Consider the following 20,182-nt stretch of genomic DNA (forward strand, 5'->3'; position numbering starts at 1 on the left):
CCCATGTGCTTTCAAGCACAGCTTCTACTCTGCATCAGCAGACGCAGTTTCAGGAATGGAAACTAACAGCCTAGTAAAAATAGAATTGAGAAGCTAAATCTAGAGTGCTGCCCCCTCCTCCCCCATTAACTGCATGTAAAACATACTCTGATCCATTCGTTTGGTAAAAGTTAATTCTATTTTAAGTGGCTTCAATTCTTCTCTATTTTTCTACTGAGTTACCTAACAGTCTTTTTTCCCCCTTAAAAATAAATAGGGACGTAGAATTCTGTTCAAACAAATTCTATTTCCAGACATTTCTATTGCACTTAAGTACTATCAGATAATAATTCTAGACTGCTAAAATTTCAAAAAGGACAAAATATTAACTACTGATGGTGAATCTTTATTAGGGGAAAAGAAAACTGCGAGGTCATGGCCTACGTTGCAGCCGGCTGTTACTAAGTTACCTGTCCTTAACAGGGCACACATGCCAGCTAACGCAGCAGCCACCAGCTCCATGTAACCATTGCAATTTAAATTAAGTAAAATTATGTAAAATTTAAAACTCCATTCCTTGGCTGCACTTGCCACTTTTCAGGCATATGAGGGCCACACGTGGCTGGTGACCGGCATCCTGGACAGCATGAGTCAGAGCATCCCCTCACCTCCACAGGGCTCTGCTGCAGTCAGGGCACAGGGCTCTGCTGCAGTCAGGGCACAGGGCCTGCCCCTGGCCTAGGAGGAGCACACCGTGCACACTGAAAACGCTCCTATTTAAGTTGAAATAGAAACAAAGGCTCCATAAATCGGATTTAAATAGTTTCATATCGCATGCAATTCCAACAGCTGGTTATTAAAGTATTTTCAAAGTGTTGCTTAAATGAAAGCACACGAAACGAATGGGCAGAAATGGGACTTGTTACAGAAAGTCCTCAGAGAAAAAAAATGGCTGAAGGTTGATTTCATTACAAGTCCCAAAAGGACATTAATTGGGCAGTTCAAGAACTGCTCTGAAACTGCAACTTGATTAAATAAAAAACTGGACTGCATGGTAAGCACAGACCCTGTTCTGCTTGTACACTGTCAGTCAGGGGGCAGGGTCGGATGTCAGTCAGCACGTGAACCTAATGCCAAAGTGGCCTCGGGTTTCCTCAGGCACGCTAGCTTGTTCCTAACCTCAGATCCTGACCACTCTCTCACAGCTGGACAGGGTTAAGGGAAAATTACCCAATGAAAAGGTTCAGTCACATCATGACAATTTTTAAAAATGAGTTAATGTCCAGAGTGCCAATTTTAACTTTAATATTTCTAAACATATAATCGAATCATCACAGATATGGACATGACTTGCTTTTTAGACTGAGCTGAAAGAGACTAGTTTAAAAAAAAAACAACTGAGTCAGAAAACTATTCTCCGTTTCATGAAGATCAAAATGGGCCCTTCCAAGGAAGATTTAAACGGATATCAAAATTCTACCACAGAAACATACACACATTTATATGTGTGGTCAGTAAAATGATAGATTCATGGTATAGTTTTTTTTTTTAATCCAGACACTTGGGATATCCTATAACTGGTTAAGACAATTCAACAAATAAAGTACTTTAACTGAAAGATGCAATTATTTAAGTAATATAAAAATTTAGAAAGATTAGGAATCTAACAAATTCAAAGTTTTAAAGAAATCTCAAAGGGAGGTAGTTAATAAATTCGGCTTCACTGAGGTCATACTTTTCCACTGGGACTATCCTGTAAACCCTTTTTGATGATGCCTTCCCCACATTCGAATTTTACAACCTAAGTCTGAGCTGAAAATTTCAATGTGTGGAAAATCCAAGCATTATCCAGCACTATTAAAGATTTAACCAACATTGTACTTCCCCCTGGATATAAAGCTGGGCGTATTTGTACTAGTTTACTAACAAATAGTAAATAAAGACAGAATTTACTTCAAATATAAACAAAAAACCAAGTTGTGCAGCCCAATTAAAGCAAAAGCAATATATTTAAATAGCTCTTACAACAGCACTAACATATTTTCAGTCTCTCCCCAGGTAATCGGGAAAGAAGGTTAGAACTGTGACCAGGCCCCTCCCATCCCCAAGCAGCCAAGGAACTCACCATCTTTAGAATGGCGCCATACAGCCGCAGGAGCACCTTCCGAGGCTCGTCACCAACGGTGGCCAGAGTGTCAGGTAAGGAGCACTGGAACAGCATGTTACTGAGGCCACCTCTGTCAGAAACAAGAGACCGTAAGTATCTGTATTTTGAAAGCAAGCTAAATCGCTTGTGGATGGGAAGTCAGGACCCATCCCACAAGAACGGTCCTCATCCAAGTCTTCATTTAATCTCTCAGGATACTAGCAACATAAATGATTAACATAAATGATACTAGCAACATAATGATTAACATAAATGATTAGCTCCACAGTTCTCAGATCAATTCCACGAGTCACATTAAAAACAGGCAAATTCCGGATCTGTTCTTCTAGGATAGCGACCGGGGGGGGGGGGAGTTTTTATTATTGCATGTGGCATCTGCCTCAGAGAGTGACAAGGAGAGAGGAGACCCTCTTCAGCCCTGGGAATGGGGGGATGCCTCCCTTCCAGCCCACATTCATGGATGATCCAAAATTCCCGTCATATACCCACATCACTGCCAGGTTAAACTCTTGGGGCAATACTTAAACCATCGCCTACAGGACTTGACACTTGAAGTGGAAAGATCCACCCCTTCTCAACCAGGTTTGCCTAACAGCCTTTTCGAAAAATTGGCAACATTAACAATTACTGGAGCTCTGAGAGCTCTAATAATTAACAATTACTGGAGCTCTCAGAGATCTCAATACCCTAAACCTTCTACTGTGACTACCAAAGATAAGCAACAAGTTTCAGGGGACGTTTAAACAGGAAAGCATAGCCTCGGGGACAAATCACCTGCCTGGGTTGGAAATGATTAGGTGCAGAGGGTGGTTAGTTAATGCAGGGATTGGAGTTAAATGAACAAAATACTGTACAATCAGGAATTCGAGACCAGAGGCACCTGATCTGTAGTAGACTTCAGAGCCCCCAAATCCTATTCATAGCCAGTCAGTAAACTGCAAGGAGCTATTACGTAAGCAAAGCACCACGCTGGAAGCTCGGGTAACACAAAACTGAAACAGGCTCTGGTCCCTGACCTTGAGAAACTTCTGCTCTAATGAAGAAAGCAGACATAAAACTGTAAGACAGAATTCAAAATCATGGGACAATGTCTGAACCAGATGCTTCAGCAAACCCTGAGTCTACACCTGCCTGTCAGATGCATCAATATCACACAGCAGTATAGGCGCAACTTGCGGAGAAAAAGTTATCAGCAAGGTGGACCACAGCTTCCTAGAACGACATCCCCCAGTCACAGAAGCCAGCAGCCTCTTTCCCTGTTCTATCCACTGACAGTCTTAGTGAAGCTACGTTCCTCAAAGTGAGGCTCAATACAAACCTAAATCGCATCGTCACACGCCCAGTCAGACAGCGATCCTGAGCATGCGGTGACAAGCACTGTCAAAAAATGGCCCGAGACAGAGTTCACTTTGTGTAAGTAAGAAAGATAACAGGGAGAACGTTTTATCTGGAGGTTGTTAACGTTGCTGAATTAACGGTGCCACAAAAACGCTCAAAGTTCCACCCTGTGGCGGACACTCCCCACCCTCCTGGGTTAGAGAACCTGGGCTGCGCTCAGGCAGCAACGTGCCTTGCGTCAGGACTCTATTTACCAGCTGCCTCTACAGCTGGCCGGGCCGGTGCGACCAAATGCTGGCAAATAAAATGTCAAGGAAGTGTCTATGTGGCTTTTGGGAAATCAACGTCAGACATGCTCACGCGCTTGCCCCCTCTTGCCCATCCATCCTGCTGTGTGGACCGAGGAGACGGTGGTGGGTCAGGACTAAGCTACTGCCTCTGGGCTCCAAATTCCCACTCCAGTTCTGCTGTGATGCTGGGCTGGGACTCTGCCGATGGCAAACCTCCTTTATCAGCTGCCCCCATCCATCAGGTTCTGGCGGCAGACGTGTCTGCCTGCCGCTTGTGCCGCGTGCTGCGGCAGCAACCCACCCATTCCCGTCCTCACTTCTTTGGGCGACTCCAGCACCAGCCTCAGGGTCCCCAGCAATAGCCAAGCAGTGCCCTCTCCTTGGAGGTCGGGATCCCAACTCTGTGGGCCCCTCCTCTCAGCTTCCAGGTTCCGATCACCCCAACCTCTTCCCTTGTCCTCCAGCCCCAGAAGCCTGCTTCCTGCACACTTGGTATTCCTTATTTTAATCACCTGTGTCCCCTTTTTGCTTTTTTTGGTTCTCCACCACCTGTTCACCCAATTCCCTATATTAAATCCTCTATGGCTGCTGAAATACCTAGTGGTGTTTCCATTTTCTTGCTAGGATCCTAACTAGCACACGGGGCCAGAGCTTTAGCAGCTTCTTAGATCACAAGATTGACGGCCACATCCTAGGAAGAGCAGAGCGGTTAGCTGAAAGGAGTCTGCATCCCCATCAAGCCGTGAAGCTGCCACAACTGCTCAGCCTGGCTACTCCTGGACCTCTTCAATGCACAATGGAAATAAATTTCTATGCTGTTTAACCACTGTGACTCTGGGGTCCTCTGTTATAAGCAGCTAAACCTAGTAGTAACTGATATGGTGTCACCACACCCACTTACTCCTGTTCTTCCAGTGTGGAAACTCCTCACTCTTCTCTGCCACCTAAAAACTACCTACTGGGCTTCCCTGGTGGCACAGTGGTTTAGAATCAGCCTGCCAATGCAGAGGACACGGGTTCGAGCCCTGGTCCAGGAAGATCTCACATGCCGCAGAGCAACTAAGGCTGTGTGCCACAACTACTGAGCCTGCGCTCCACAGCCCGCGAGCCACAACTACTGAAGCCCGTGTGCCACAACTGTTGAAGCCCGCGCACCTAGAGCCTGTGCTCCGCAACGAGAAGCCACCGCAATGATGAGCCCACGCAGCGCAACGAAGAGCAGCCCCTGCTCGCCGCAACTAGAGAAAGCCCACATGCAGCAACGAAGACCCAATGCAGCCAAAAATACACAAATACATTTTAAAAAAAACCAACACGTTTATTATCTTATAGTTCTGGAGGTCTGATGCCTCTAGACAGGTCTCACAGGGCTAAAATCAAGCTGTCAGCAGGGCTAGACTTCAAAAGGACATACCTCATTCCAGGAAACACACACAAAATAACTAAAACAGATTCGTAGTGAGCTAATGAATTCAAAGAGGGGTTACCAGCAGTGATGAGGAACTACGGTTTAATGGGCACAGAGGTTCACTTTAGCAAGATGAAAACATTCTTGCGATGAACAGTGGTGATGGTTGAACAACAACATGATCGACTTAATGCCACTAAACTATACACTTAAATATGGTTAAAATAGTAAATTTTATGCCATGCATATTTTACCACAATTTTTAAAAAAGGAATGAAGTCCTGACACATGCTACAACATGGATGAACCTTAAAAACATGCTCAGTGAAAGAAGCCAGAACAAAAGACCAGATATTAAATGATTCCATTCATATGAAATGTCCAGAACGAGGAAATCTGCAGAGTGGGTGCCTAGGGCAGAAGGGGGCTAAAGGGGGCAGAAGGGGGCTAAAGGGGACAGGGTTTCCTTTTGAGGTATGAAAATGTTCTAAAATTGATTGTGGGGCTTCCCTGGTGGCGCAGTGGTTGAGAGTCCGCCTGCCGATGCAGGGGACGCGGGTTCGCGCCCCTGTCCGGGAAGATCCCACATGCCGCAGAGCGGCTAGGACCGTGAGCCACGGCCGCTGAGCCTGCGCGTCCAGAGCCTGTGCTCCGCAACGGGAGAGGCCACAACACTGAGAGGCCCGCATACTACAATAAAAAATTAAAAAAATAAAAAAATAAAAAATTGATTGTGGTGATGGCTGCACATACCTGTGGATATATTAAAAACCCTATGCTGGGATTTCCCTGGCAGTACACTGGTTAAGACTCTGAGCTTCCAATGCAGGGGATGTGGGTTCAATCCCTGGTGGGGGACCTAAGATCCCACATGCTGCACAGCCAAAAAAAAAAAAAAAAAAACCCATATACTAAAAACCACTGAATCCTACAATTTAAGCAGGTGAATTATATGATATGTGAATTATATCTCAATGCTTTAGAAAGGAAAAAATAATCTCATTTTTCTTCACCAATGAAACTTGAATGTGCTTCTACAGAAACAACGTTTCACAGATGTAAATAAAAGTCATTTTAAAGAGTATTTTTCAACAGCTTATTTAAAGAAAAGCAATCATGGCATCTGGGAACCTCTGCAAGAATAAGGACCTACTTTCCCAGGAGGCAAGCTAGCTGTCCACCCCAGCTCAGGAAGACACGGGGACCAGGAAGGCACAGAGACAGAAAGACAGCCTTCTCCTTTCCCCTCCACTCAGGCCCACGCCCCAAGTGCATGGCCTGTCACAAGGGCCTGCCACATCCAGGCACAGCCAGCACGGGTTGTGGCTACCAAGCAACAGGACAGGCATGACATCAGTTAAAAGCCCTAGTTTTCCTTCCTGTCACATACTCTCGAAAGCTCAGTCCACGGCGAGACCAAACAGATGAACTACTGTTCTAAGCTGTGTAGCTCGATTCAGTTTATCCCCAGAGTCCCAAAGAAGGAAAGCAGGCCGGCTTGGCCACAAACAAGCCCACAACCTGGAAATCCTTCATCTCTTGTATTATCTGTAGCTGCTTATCCAACAGGCCCTAGTGGGAAGGAGTAAAACATGGATGATTTTTAAGTGACAATCAAAATAAATGAAACAATGTCATTGTCACAGATGACCCAAACTGTCAGAAACCACCTAGAAAAAAGACACCAATGAGCTAAATAATACGACTGGGAAGAAGATACGATGGGAAGATATGCCACAGAAATGACAGCAGAAATACAACAGCCGATTACCACGGGATGTGTCAAGAATATCCTTCCAAGTAAAACCCCAGGAACGCTCAAGGATTCCAAAGAAGTCTGAAACTTCAACCTTTTTATCATGTGGCAGAAGATCTTTATAATAAACATACATGTCATAATTAAATTTAGGAGGCACAGAGCTACTCACATAAGCAAAATATCAAATAAGATGAGAATAACATATTTATTTCATATTCAACATATGTAAGCAAGCCATGGCAGGTAGGACACTGAGAAGAGAAGTCACTGCTGGCGGGAATTCTAACCAGGGCCCTAGGGATCCAGCTGAGTGTGCGTCCCTAATCCTCACCCCACAGGTCCCTCAAACGGTACCAATGGAATAACGAGCAGAATACAGAGCTGCTTTTACAGACTGCTGATCAGATGCAAAAATCATAATTTCAATTTCTCTTGATATACAGCTTATCAAGAATTAACTTACAATTGAGAATAACTTGACTCATCAAATGACAACACACATAGAACATAAAGGATATTTGAAAAAAAACCATGCAAAAACAAAACAAAGAACCAACTCCAAACTGAAGAACCAAAAGGCTAACTGGTTTATATGCTAAAGAAAATGAATTTGTGAAAACAGAGCCACAGAGCAGTTGCTTGGTAGTGCTGTGCTGCTTTTGGCACGTTCAAGAACACCTACACACCACAAGTGACGAAGAACCTGGGTGGCCTGGCGTATTTTTTCAAACTCAATTAAGTTTATCGGTTGTTGAAGCAACTAAAGCAGGCTGCTTTAACGTGTATTAAGTTGTTTGACTTTCAGATTTTAAAAGCCAGGCTCCAAAAAGTTGTGTGTACGTGAATCTGAAAGACCTCTCTCGCCAAAATAAGAAAGACGACTACTAACCCAAATGCTATTATTCAGATGCAGCCCCTCTGAGCACTGTAGTGTATATACTGTTTCTCGTCGTTTCCCTAAGCTCCTTTCTCCAATTTCTTTCTTTTTATTAAAACTGGGATCATGGTGAATATACTGCTCTACAAAGTTCCTTTTCCACTTATATTATGAGCATTTTCCGTCAATTCAGCATTAAGAACATCATTTTTTTTTTTTTTTTGTGGTATGCGGGCCTCTCACTGCTGTGGCCTCTCCCGTTGCGGAGCACAGGCTCCGGACGCGCAGGCCCAGCGGCCATGGCTCACGGGCTTAGTTGCTCCGCGGCATGTGGGATCTTCCCGGACCAGGGCACGAACCCGTGACCCCTGCATCGGCAGGCGGACTCTCAACCACTGCACCACCAGGGAAGCCCAAGAACATCATTTTTAATTGTGCACGGAATTCCACCTTAAAGATACAGCATGGTTTAACCAATTGTCTAATGCTAAAAATAGTTTTCTCTTTATTTTTTACTTCTACACACAACTCTACAAAGTGTATACCTATATGTCAATCTTTATGCACAATCTGAGGAGATCCTTTAAAGCTGGGTTTTCTGGACCAAAGGGCACTACCATTTTAAAATTTCTTGATGCCTACTGCCAAAGTGTCCTAAAACAGAGCCACACTGGTTCACTCTTCACCTGTCAGTGGTGTCAGAACTCCTGTCTCATATCTCATTTTTGACCTGTTTTTTAATCAATTAAAACTTGATATTATCAAAAATATAATTTTTTAAAACATTAAATTGCTAGTGAAGATAATGAAATTTTTTAATGCTTCAAGATATACATAAAGTTAACAAATGGCATGAAATATTTTAAAGTTAAAAAATTATTGCAAAGGGAATATTTGTAAGTACCTCAATAAGGGAAAAATAGTTACTGAAAATAAACTATGAAACATACTGAAAGTTAGCAACTTTATTTAAATGGATTTCTTGATGATACGCCTTAGTGATTCTATGCTAAGTAACTTCCCCCCAAACTGATAAATGTCAATTCATTACCTGCCTCAAATGAAGCGATACAATTAACTGCACTAATCATTAAGAGGAGAAAAGAAAACTGGAAGATGTAAAACAGCAGATAATCTAAAATTTTAGTTGATCCAGAAACGGGTCAAAGAAACTGTGTCACAGTTGGCATATTGATTGCAATTAATTTTATTTATTTATTTATATTTTAAAGAGATTTACCTTTTATTTTTAAATTTATTTATTTATTTATGGCTGTGTTGGGTCTTTGTTGCTGTGCGTGGGCTTCTCACTGCAGTGGCCTCTCCTGTTGCGGAGCACGGGCTCTACGTACACGGGCTTCAGTAGCTGTGGCTCAAAGGCTCTAGAGCTCAGGCTCAGTAGTTGTGGCGCAGGGGCTTAGTTGCTCCGCGGCATGTGGGATCCTCCCGGACCAGGGCTCGAACCTGTGTCCCCTGCATTGGCAGGTGGATTCCCAACCACTGTGCCACCAGGGAAGCCCAACTGCAATTAATTTTAAAAGAACCCTGACAAATTCCACAAAATCATTTCAAAACAAAAACCACTCCACGAAACTAAGATCTGGCATTTGATGCTACTTCCTCTCAAAGTTCCTTGCAGCAGGAAATATCATCACGCCTTCCTGGTGTGAAAGTTCTTCTTAAAATAGAAGCCTAGATGACAACTGGTTACCTACGGTCAAACATGAACCAAATGCTCCATGACTCACAGGATTATTAACCCCCCATACGTGAACCACACTACTACAAGTACACCTGTCACAAAAAATGCTCTAATGTTTCAGCACTTAGACCAAATACACAGGTTATAAAAGACTTCAAAATTCTGTTCTAAAGATCAGAATCTTATTTCAGAATGAAACAGAATTTTAACACCAATGCAAAATGGTGGTTACCTCTGGGCAAAAGAAGGGAACCCAGAAAAAAAAAAAAAAAAAAAAAAAGGGAACCCGAAGCCAAATGTTCAGATTTGATAAAGCTATTTTATTATTTTCAAAATTTTATTCTTTACTACTTTATAAATGTTTGTAATTTTTAATAAAGAGAGGTTGTTTCACATAAAACTTTATGGCATCTAATACACAATCACCAGCATATACTATAATGAACTCTTCTCAAAAATCAGTTGGTAATTTAGTATATGTATAAAACCAAGATCACTGGTAGCGAAGGGAAAAAAGGCACTGGTAAAAAGATCACAATGGGTCAAAGCAACAATAACCTTGTCCAATATCCTCTCAAACTCAATAGGGATATTTGTTGGGGTCTGTGGAGATCCTCTGACAGAGGGCTCAAAAGATCAGTGACATCTTCAAAAAGTTAAATGTTGAGTTACCAAGTGACCCAGCAATTTCACTCCTAGACATATACCCAAGAGAAATGAAAACATATGGCCTCACAAACACTGAACACAAACGTTTATAATAGCCAAAAAAGGGAAAGAATCCAAATGTCCATCAATTAATGAATGAATAAACAAACTGTGGTATATCAAGCAATGAAATATTATTCAGCCATAAAAAGGAATGAAGTACCAATACATGCTACAACACGGATAAACCGAGAAAACATGATGCTAAGTGAAAGAAACGGGTCACAAAAGGCCATGTATGTTGTATGATTCCATCTATATGAAATGTCCAGAAGAGACAAATCCATAAAAATTAAGTAGATCAGTGGCTGTCAGGAGCTAGGGAGAGGGGAGAATGGGAAGAGAATGCTAATGGTACAGGGTTTCATTCTGAGGTGATGAAAATGTTCTGAAAAAACAGCAGTGATCGCTGTATAACTCTGTAAAAATACTAAAAAACACTGAACTATACCATTTAAAAGGGTGAATTTTATATTACATGAATTACATCTCAATAATGCTGTTTTTTTCCTTTCTAAACCAGTGATAACTTGCCTTAAGTAGTTTATTAAATCAACCATCCATTGGTTTATTTGAACCCATGAGTGACCGTCCTCTTAATATTAAGCTCCGTGTGTATGACCCATGGCAATCACCATTTGATTAAAATCTGCTCCCCAAGTAGTGAACACTTCCAATGAAACTGCTAGATCTTAGGAGAAATCAAGCCCTCAAAAAGATGCCTCTGATTTTAGGATCTGGAAAAAGAAGCATTACTAAGGACTTTGGAATGAGAGAAGTTACCGAGTTTCAGGAAACCTCTGTGGTTACACTGGGTTTCCAGCTTCCCACACCTACCTGTAACTCTAATTGGAGATGGCACCTGTCCCCCACCAGCATGACCAAAGGTGCTTCCCTCTGGTCCTGGCCATACACTTCTTTTTCTCCTCCCCACGTATCTTTTCGCAGCCTACTCCCGCAGCCCCCCAGTTTGAGGCCTGTCAGGGAGGGCTCACACACACACACACACACACACACACACACACACACACACACACACACAGCCCACCGCCTTCTCCTCCACTCTCCCATTACCTGGTTTCCACAGCCCAGGCACCTACCACCATCCAGGCATCCAGGCCATTGTCAAAACCATCAAGAGGAAAGATTCCAGAATAAAGCCTGGGGAGGGAAGGTTGGCCAACGCTGGCCTCTCATGCCCTTTGCCCTCCTCCTGCCGACTGGCTCGCTTCCGTGCTGTTCATCATCTCTGGACTTTTCAAAGTTTTAAAATTATGCTTACGTAGTCGTGAACATCTCTGAACCGGGTGGCCTCCACAGTACTCTTTAGCACAGCACCCTGAATTCCACCCCTGCGCTGGCAGGTCAAACGCAAAACAGGAAACCTAAGACAGGAAGACTTGGAAGAGATGAAGTCTCCAGTAGCCTATGTGCAGGGGAAAGCAGTAAAAGGCCACAACCGTAACTTCAGGCATTAACTACCTGCCATCATATGTACACCCTACAGAATCCTTCTCACCCTTATTCACAGTCCAAAACAGACAAAGGGTGACTCACACACCAGGTCTGTTTGCAGTTCTCATCCATAAAACAGTGTCCCTGAAAAGGTCAGACACCTGGGGGGACCCCTGCCTTCCCCACATGACTCGTCTATATGAATGTCACTTGGCCCTGGACTGTGACAGGAGGCCTGCCTGCAGAGGTTTCTAACCCATGGGAGCACTGACTGGACCTCAGGGTAGATATGCCACTTGACTTTATTACTTACCTAAAATATAGGACTCGTCAACACGCTCAAGGTCATCTGAAGTCCTTGCCAGACATCATACTCTCAGGATACTTTTGCACATACCTTGCAAGTAATAGGTACTACTGTAGAGAACTGCTTATCACAAAAAATCTGGGCAAAAATAGAGACAGGTGTATCTTATCTCTGTCTAAACTGAAGTGCATACCTAAGTGACTAGCTGAAATAACCATCATACTGTGTTAGAACTAGACAGGAGTCACCACTTATTAACACTTTAACTCCTGGCAAGCTACTCAGCTTCTCTGAGCCCCTGGGGTTAAGAATTCCTCTTCCTTGGGGATTCCCTGGTGGCACCGTGGTTGAGAATCTGCCTGCCAATGCAGGGGACATGGGTTCAAGCCCTGGTCTGGGAAGATCCCACATGCCGCGGAGCAACTGGGCCCGTGAGCCACAACTGCTGAGCCTGCGCATCTGGAGCCTGTGCTCCACAACAAGAGAGGCCGTGACAGTGAGAGGCTCGCGCACCGCAATGAAGAGTGGCCCCTGCTTACGGCAACTAGAGAAAGCCCTTGCACAGAAACGAAGACCCAACATAGCCAAAAATAAATAAATAAATAAAAATAAATTAAAGTAACTTTCATCTTAAAAAAAAAAAAAAAAGAATTCCTCTCCCTGAGGCTCACTGCCAGGATTAAATGAGATAAGCACAATCAGCGTAGTACCTGGCTAGAGTGAGCACTTAATGAATGGAATCTTTTATTACCATGATTAACTTAACAAAGCAGAAGTTCTAGATTCAAACTGTCCTGAAAAGATCAAAATGCTATTTCAATTAAAATATAACACTATATGGCTATTCAAAAGGTAGCTCAATAAATACCAATATAAAACAATCTCCAAGACACAGTGCTGCTTTTAGTGCAAAAAAAGTGATCTACTGTTAAGTATTAAAGAGGGAGGGGAAGCTACACATTCTCAGCCCCTCACACAGGGCCTAGCACATTGCAGCTCTCAGTGTTTGCTGAAGAAACGAATATACCCACATATACTAATATATGCTTGACATCTCTCTGGAAGTGCTTGCTTCTAGGGAGAGGCGCTGGGGTCAGAGGTGGGAGAAAGACACCCTTTTGTAATGTTTGAATATTAAAGCCAGTACACTGATTATCTACTCAAAGATTTTTTTTCTTTAACAAAATGTGTAAAAATAACCCTTGTTTTTTTTCCCAACTGTCCTCTGTAATCCCTTCACAAATAAAAGGAATGAATGCTCAAGGAGGGAGCTATCCCACGCAACTGATTTCCTGGTTAATCATCAGGTCGGTATGAAGTACCATCCTAACCACAAGAATAATTAGAGGCTAACAAATAAAACACTCTTGTGGAAAATCTAAAAACTCTTTGTACCTCCCTCCGTTCCTGCCTTAAATACAGGGTGGAAAATGTGATGTACCTGTTCATGTTTCAAGCCCCTCACTGGTCTGGGGCCCTTATTCTGAACATGAAATATCACTACAGAGTGCTAGGGAGGTTAAGACACACACAGAGGAACTCAGATGTAAACGGCTTCCAAGGCAGGCCAGGGAATGTTCTTAATGCTTAAAGTAATATTGCTTTTTTTTATTTTCACACTTTCTCTTTAAAAAAAAATTAAGGAAAATGTTTAGTAACTTGGGCTCCAGTTAACTGAACCTTTCCTGATAATTTCTTTCCTCTAGTCACATAAGAGATAATACTCTGTGTACGTTTCAGGATTTTTAGGCCCAGGCCTCATTTTCAGCCCTGAACTGCCTGACTGAGCCCTTTAAAAAGCCAAAATGTTTTTCACTGATATCAATCTATAATAGTAATGATCAATTTGTTTCTTGGTGACTTTTCCAACCTTCAACTTTAGAGGCAGTTCTAGGTTTAGGCAAGTTGATTATCTCCTCCCCCATCTCATCTTTTTCTACGTTAGCGCCACTGTTCCAGAATCTGAAGCGTAATCGTTTCCAACAGAAGTTGACTGTGTTAGACAATGAAGCATCTCGGGGAAATTTACGTGTTACCTAAACACAGGACAAACCCCAAAACCCTGGTAAGGCACAAAATCAATCAAGATCCTCTTAACTTGCTAGCAGGTCACTACAATTCAAACAGGTTACTCTCACATTTGGGATGAAGTACAGTTAATTTCCAGACTTAATGGCAGTGGAGATTTTCAAGGAGGGAGAAGAAAATGACCATTTCCCCGCCACGAGGCAAATGAGGAAACACTCCTGACTTAAAGGTCTATTAGCTCACCATTTATGGCACAGCTGTACTTTACCCAGGAGGTCAGAGGTGGCAAGAGGGCTCCCCACTCAAATACAGAGAGTACTCAACTGTAACGTGGGGAAGCAAAGGAAGGTGGCTGGGCCACAGCAACTGTACATACTATCCTTCCAGCTCCCCACCTTCTAAGGCTCAGTCCTCAGGGTGGGACCACAGCACGGCCCTTCCCTCATCACTCCCTCTCCAGCCACGAAGCCGCAGGGCAAGATGGCATCTTGGTTCCTGGTCGCTTCACAAATCCTCCCAGACTGTTCACCCACCTTGTGAAAACACTGAATGCTACTGGCAGGTGTTGGCTATAAAAACTATCATTCAAGTTTGCTTGCTCTGAAAAATTCTCATAGATTGAAAATATACTCCATGTGTAGAAAGGAGGTCAAATCCGAGTCAATGATAAGGCCGAACAGTCCAGTAGATGTGGGCCCTTCGTGCTGTGTTGTGTGTCACTTTAACACGGCAGCAGGAAGCTGGTCTACACGGGGCAGGTCCTGGGTACTTGGAAATGTCACACCCTGTGCTTCAAGTACTCAATGTGTGACAGGAAGCAGTTGGTAATTTTAACTACAAGTGATAAAGTGAATGCAGGGGAGAGAGCCTCTGAACTATTGTGTGGACTCTCTTTGCCCCACCGAAACAATTTTTTAAGTTTTGGAGTAAAATCACTTCACTAGATAGTGGTTTACTGTATAACATAGTCTTTATTTTAGCAACATGTATTTAATACAAGTAGCTTTACAAATGGCTTGTATCCTGTTTTTTTTTTTTTTTTTTTGCGGTGCGCGGGCCTCTCACTGTTGTGGCCTCTCCCGTTGCGGAGCACAGGCTCCGGACGCGCAGGCTCAGCGGCCATGGCTCACGGGCCCAGCCGCTCCGCGGCACGTGGGATCTTCCCGGACCGGGGCACGAACCCATGTCCCCTGCATCGGCAGGCGGATTCTCAACCACTGCGCCACCAGGGAAGGCCCTCCTTTATTTGTAGACTTACCAGGTCTGAACGAGGTTATTTCTGTTTTATTCTACAGCATTCTACATGGGGAAAATGCATGCTGTAGTGATACAACAAGTTGGTGAAGTGCCCAAGGTCTCAAAATATGCCATTCCTCACGTCAAACATCTAGATTACTTTTTTTTCCAATATTTAAGTTGAGGTGAAACACACATAACATACAATCTGCCATCTTTAAACATCGGTAAGTGTACAGTTCAGTGGCATTAAGTACATTCACATTCTTGTGCAACCATCACCATCTTCTACCTCCAGAACATCCCGTAAAGCTGACACTCCAGGCCCTTTAAACACTAACTCCCCGTTCCCCATCCTCCAGCCCCGGGCACCCACCAGGATACTGTGTCCCTATGAATTTGACTTCTCTAGGGACCTCACAGCAGTGACATCGTACAATATTTGTCTTTTTGTGACTGGCTTATTTCACTTAGCAGAATGTCCTCCAGGTTCAGCCATGTTGTAATGCGTCAGAATCTCCTTTTTATCAGAGCTGAATAATATCTGATGGCAGGTATATGCCACACTCTGCTCGTCCATTCATCCATCAAAAACATCTATGTATTTTTAACCATTTGGAAAAGGAGTCCATCTAGGTGAGTCAGCTCAGACAATGAGAAACCTGAGACACTGCCTGCTCCAGAGAAGCCTTTAACACAAAGGTTTTCACCTGCTAAACTGAGATGGGAAGTTTCTCGTCTGCACCTAACCAACTGTACTTTGCTGAAAACCAAAAAAGCCACTAAAACCTCTGCAAACTGTCCACAAGTAACATGGCACAAAGCCCAGCACACACAGGACTCAGTCTCCCTAAGGTTCAGGGCCTGCACGGAAAATAGAAGACAGCATAATATCAAAAGAGCTACTGAATTTAGAGCACAAACAAGAAAAAAGGAGATTTCTGCAAAATTTCTTCTAGCCATCTAAAATTCAACTTGAAACGACCACAGCTCAGGGGGAAAAAAGCACTTCAGTAAAATGACAGCATAATACACAGTAATCAGGAACAGGTGTCTTAACTCCCAGCTCTCAACACCAAGTCTACAGGCACAGTTAGGAGAACAGGCTTCATCCCAGGTGGGCTGCTGGCTCTGCAGACAGCTGCATGGTCTTGGGGAAATTACTCTGTAAGACGGTTTAAGAGTATCTAGGAGGGGTCTGTGAAGATTACAGGAGATAATGTCAGTTGCTTATTATCAATCTTTAAGAGTGTGTAGGACAGAGCTTCCCTGGTGGCACAGTGGTTAAGAATCCGCTTGCCAATGCAGGGGGCATGGGTTCGAGCCCTGGTCTAAGAAGATACCACATGCCACGGAGCAACTAAGCCCATGAGCCACAACTACTGAGCCTGCGCTCTAGAGCCCGTGAGCCACAACTACTGAGTCTGCGTGCCATAACTACTGAAGCCCGCATGCTGCAACTGCTGAAGCCCACATGCCTAGAGCCTGTGCTCTGCAACAAGAGAAGCCACCGCAATGAGAAGCCCGCGAACTGCAGTGAAGAGTAGCCCCCTGAAACAATGAGAAGCCCCCTCGCCGCAACAGAGAAAGCCTGCGCACAGCAACGAAGACCCAACACAGCCAAAAATAAATAAATAAATTTATTAAAAAAAAAAAAAAAAAAGTGTGCGGGACAGAGAAAAGCTCGCTCTTCAGTCCTCTGCTCCAGGCTGCTCAACCTCAGCACTGTCCACATTCAGGGCATGGAGAGGAAAGTGCTGTCCTGCGCACTGGAGGATGTTGAGCAGTATCCCTGCCCTCTACCCACTAGATGCCAGTAATACCACCACCACCATGAAATCGTGACAATCAAAAACGTGTCCGGACATTACCAAATGTCCCTCAGAAAGTATTTCTAAAATACCCATTTCAAGCCACCAACCTTAGCATCCTCGGGACATAGCACACCTCTGCCTCCTCTTCCCACCTGAAAGGTCCTTCCACCTTTCAGAGTTCAGGGATGCTCCCACTTTCTCCACAAAGTGCCCCACATCCCTTCTAGCCCACATGGACCTCCTGGGCCTTATGTTTTTATTGTTTCATCACCAGGCCCTGGACTACTGTGATATTCAACAAAAAAAGTACTAGGCACAATGAGATGAGTGAGTGTTGATTTACAGGGAGATGGCAGTCTGGTTGTGGATGCAAGATGGGCTAATGCAAAGCTAAAGATGAGGGCTGTCCTAGGGCGGTACAAGATACCCTGTCAGTGGACAGAGGATGGTGAGATCATGGAGGGAGTCTAGACTGACTGCCACACTCCACCAGAGAGGAAAACCAGGAAGGAGACTGTGGGCACAAGGGTCAGAGATGAACAAGCCAAGAGACTAGACCGAAGAAAAAAACTCTTGGAGTTGATAAGCAATTATAGTAAGGTTATGCGATACAAGGTTAATATACAAAAATCAGATGCTTTCCTGTATACCAGCAATGAACAAGTAGACAATGAAATTAAAGACATGTTACCATTTACATTAGCACCCCCCCCAAATTAAGTACTGAGGTATAAATCTAACAAAATATGTACAAGATCTATATGAGGAAAACTACAAAATTCTAATGAAAGATATCAAAGAACTAAATAAATGGAGAGATATTCCATGTTTGTGAAGAGGAAGACTCAATATTGTCAAGATGTCAGTTCTTCCCTACTGGATTTATAGATTCAATGCAATCCCAATAAAAATCCCAGCAAGTTATTTTGTGCATATCAACAAACTGATTCTAAAGTTACATGGAGAAGCAAAAGACCTAGAACAGCCAACTCAATACTACAGAGGAACAAAGTCTGAGAACTGATTGTACAGATTTCAAGACTTACTATAAAGCTACAGGAATCAAGATAGTGTGATACTGGCCAAAAGAAAAAAAAAATAAATAAATCAATGAAACAGAATGTAGAGGCCAGAAACAGACCCACATCAATAGTCAACTGATCTTGACAAAGAGCAAAAACAATACTGTGGAGAAAGGATAGTCTTTTCAACAAATGGTGCTGGAAGGACTGGACAGCCCCAGGCAAAAAAATGAAATCTAGACACAGACCTTATACCTTCACAAAAATTAACTCAAAATGGATCATTGACCTAAACGTAAGATGCAAAACTATAAAACCAGAACATAACATTAAGGAAAATCTAGTTGACCTTGGGTATGGTGATGATGTTTTAGATACAACTCCAGAGACATGATCCATGAAAGAAATAACTGATAAGCTGGACTTCATTAACATTAAAAAATTCTCCTCTGCAAAAGACACTATCAAGAGAATGCAAAGCAAGCCACAAATTGGAAGGAAATATTTGCAACAGACATCCGATAAAGGACTATTATCCAAAATATTCAAAGAACTCTTGAAATTCAACACTAAGAAAAGAACCTGATTAAAAACAGGCGGAAGATCCAAGCAACCGCCTGAGCAAAAGGGAGACACACAGACGGCAAGTAAGCACAGGGAAAGATGCTCAGCGTCACATGCCCTTAGAGAGCCACAGATTGAAACAAGGTACCACCACACACCTACTAGAATGGCCAAAATCCAGAATACTGACACCACCAAATGACGGTAAGGGTGTGGAACAACAGGAACTCTCGTTCATTGCTGGCGGCGATGCAAAATGGTGCAGCCACTTTGGAAGATGGTTTGGCAGTTTCTTACCAAACTAAACATACTCTTACCATATAATCCAGCACCTAGGCTTGCTGGTATTTACCCAAATGAACTGAAAACATGTCCAGAGAAAAACCTGCACACAGATGTTCATAACAGCTGTATTCATAACTGTCAAAACTTGGAAGCAATCAAGACATCCTTCAGGGACTTCTCTGGAGGTCCAGTGGTTAAGACTTTACCTTCCAATGCAGGGGGTATGTGTTTGATCCCTTGTCGGGGAGCTAAGATCCCACATACCTTGGGGCCAAAAAACCAAAATATAAAATGGAAGCAATATTGTAACAAATTCAAAAAAGACTTAAAAAAAAAAAAAGATATCCTTCAGCAGGCAAATGGATAAACTGTGGTACGCCCATACAATGGAATACGATTCAGCACTAAAACAAAATATGCTATCAAGCCATGAAAAGACACAGAGCAAACTTAAATGAATATTATTAAATGAAAGAAGACAATCTGAAAAGGCTATACTGTATGATTCCAACCATATGACATTCTAGAAAAGGCAAAACTATGGAGACACTAAAAAGATCAGGGTTTGAGGGGAGGGAGGGATAAATCGGCAGAGGACAGAGGACTTTTGGGGCCATGAGGCTATTCTGTAGGATCCTACAATGGTGGATATAGTACACATCATTATACATTTGTCCAAACCTGTACAAGGTACACCGCTAGGAGTGAACCCTAATGTAAACTGTGGACTTTGGGTGATAATGATGTGTCAGTGTAGGTTTGTGGACTGTAACTAATGTACCCCTGCAGGAGGAGAATGATGTCAACAGTGAGAGAGGCTGTGGGGGAAGGGGGGTGGGGTATAATGGGAACTCTCTGTACTTTCTGCCCAATTTGGCTGTGAATCTAAAACTGCTCTAAAAAAAGTTAGGTTTATTAATTTTTTTTAAAAAAAGAAGTAAGGCCCCTTAAGGGACCAAATTTTCACAGTGTGTAGTAAAAATAAAGTGTAAATGAAACTTTATCTTGAAAAATGAAACAGAATTATTTATGTCTTTACATGTAACATAATTTAGATTATCAAAGTAATGTACATATAAAAGAAATCAAGTAGGGAGTTTTGGCATAATTTTTCCAAAACCCTTTAAGATAGCACCATAAAGCACAGTTCACTCCTTCTTTGACTTTTACTGTATACTTTTGCAAATACAGCTGAGGACTTTGCCAGTCTTTTCAAGGCCTGTCTTTTGATATTTAAATGATC

At 43.0% G+C, this 20,182-nt stretch overlaps 1 protein-coding gene across 4 annotated transcripts in view; it reads right to left on the bottom strand.

Moving 5' to 3' along the window:
• CHKA (choline kinase alpha) overlaps positions 1-20,182 on the bottom strand; it is a 60,616-nt gene that overhangs the window by 35,142 nt on the left and 5,292 nt on the right. For all 4 annotated transcript variants that reach the window (XM_067037725.1, XM_059069353.2, XM_067037727.1 and 1 more), the window contains exon 2: positions 2,105-2,216. In XM_067037725.1, coding sequence (XP_066893826.1) covers positions 2,105-2,216 — 112 coding nt within the window. The remainder of the gene's footprint in view (positions 1-2,104; positions 2,217-20,182) is intronic.

The sequence above is a fragment of the Kogia breviceps genome, chromosome 7 (assembly GCF_026419965.1).
Source record: "Kogia breviceps isolate mKogBre1 chromosome 7, mKogBre1 haplotype 1, whole genome shotgun sequence".
Lineage (NCBI taxonomy): Eukaryota > Metazoa > Chordata > Mammalia > Artiodactyla > Physeteridae > Kogia > Kogia breviceps.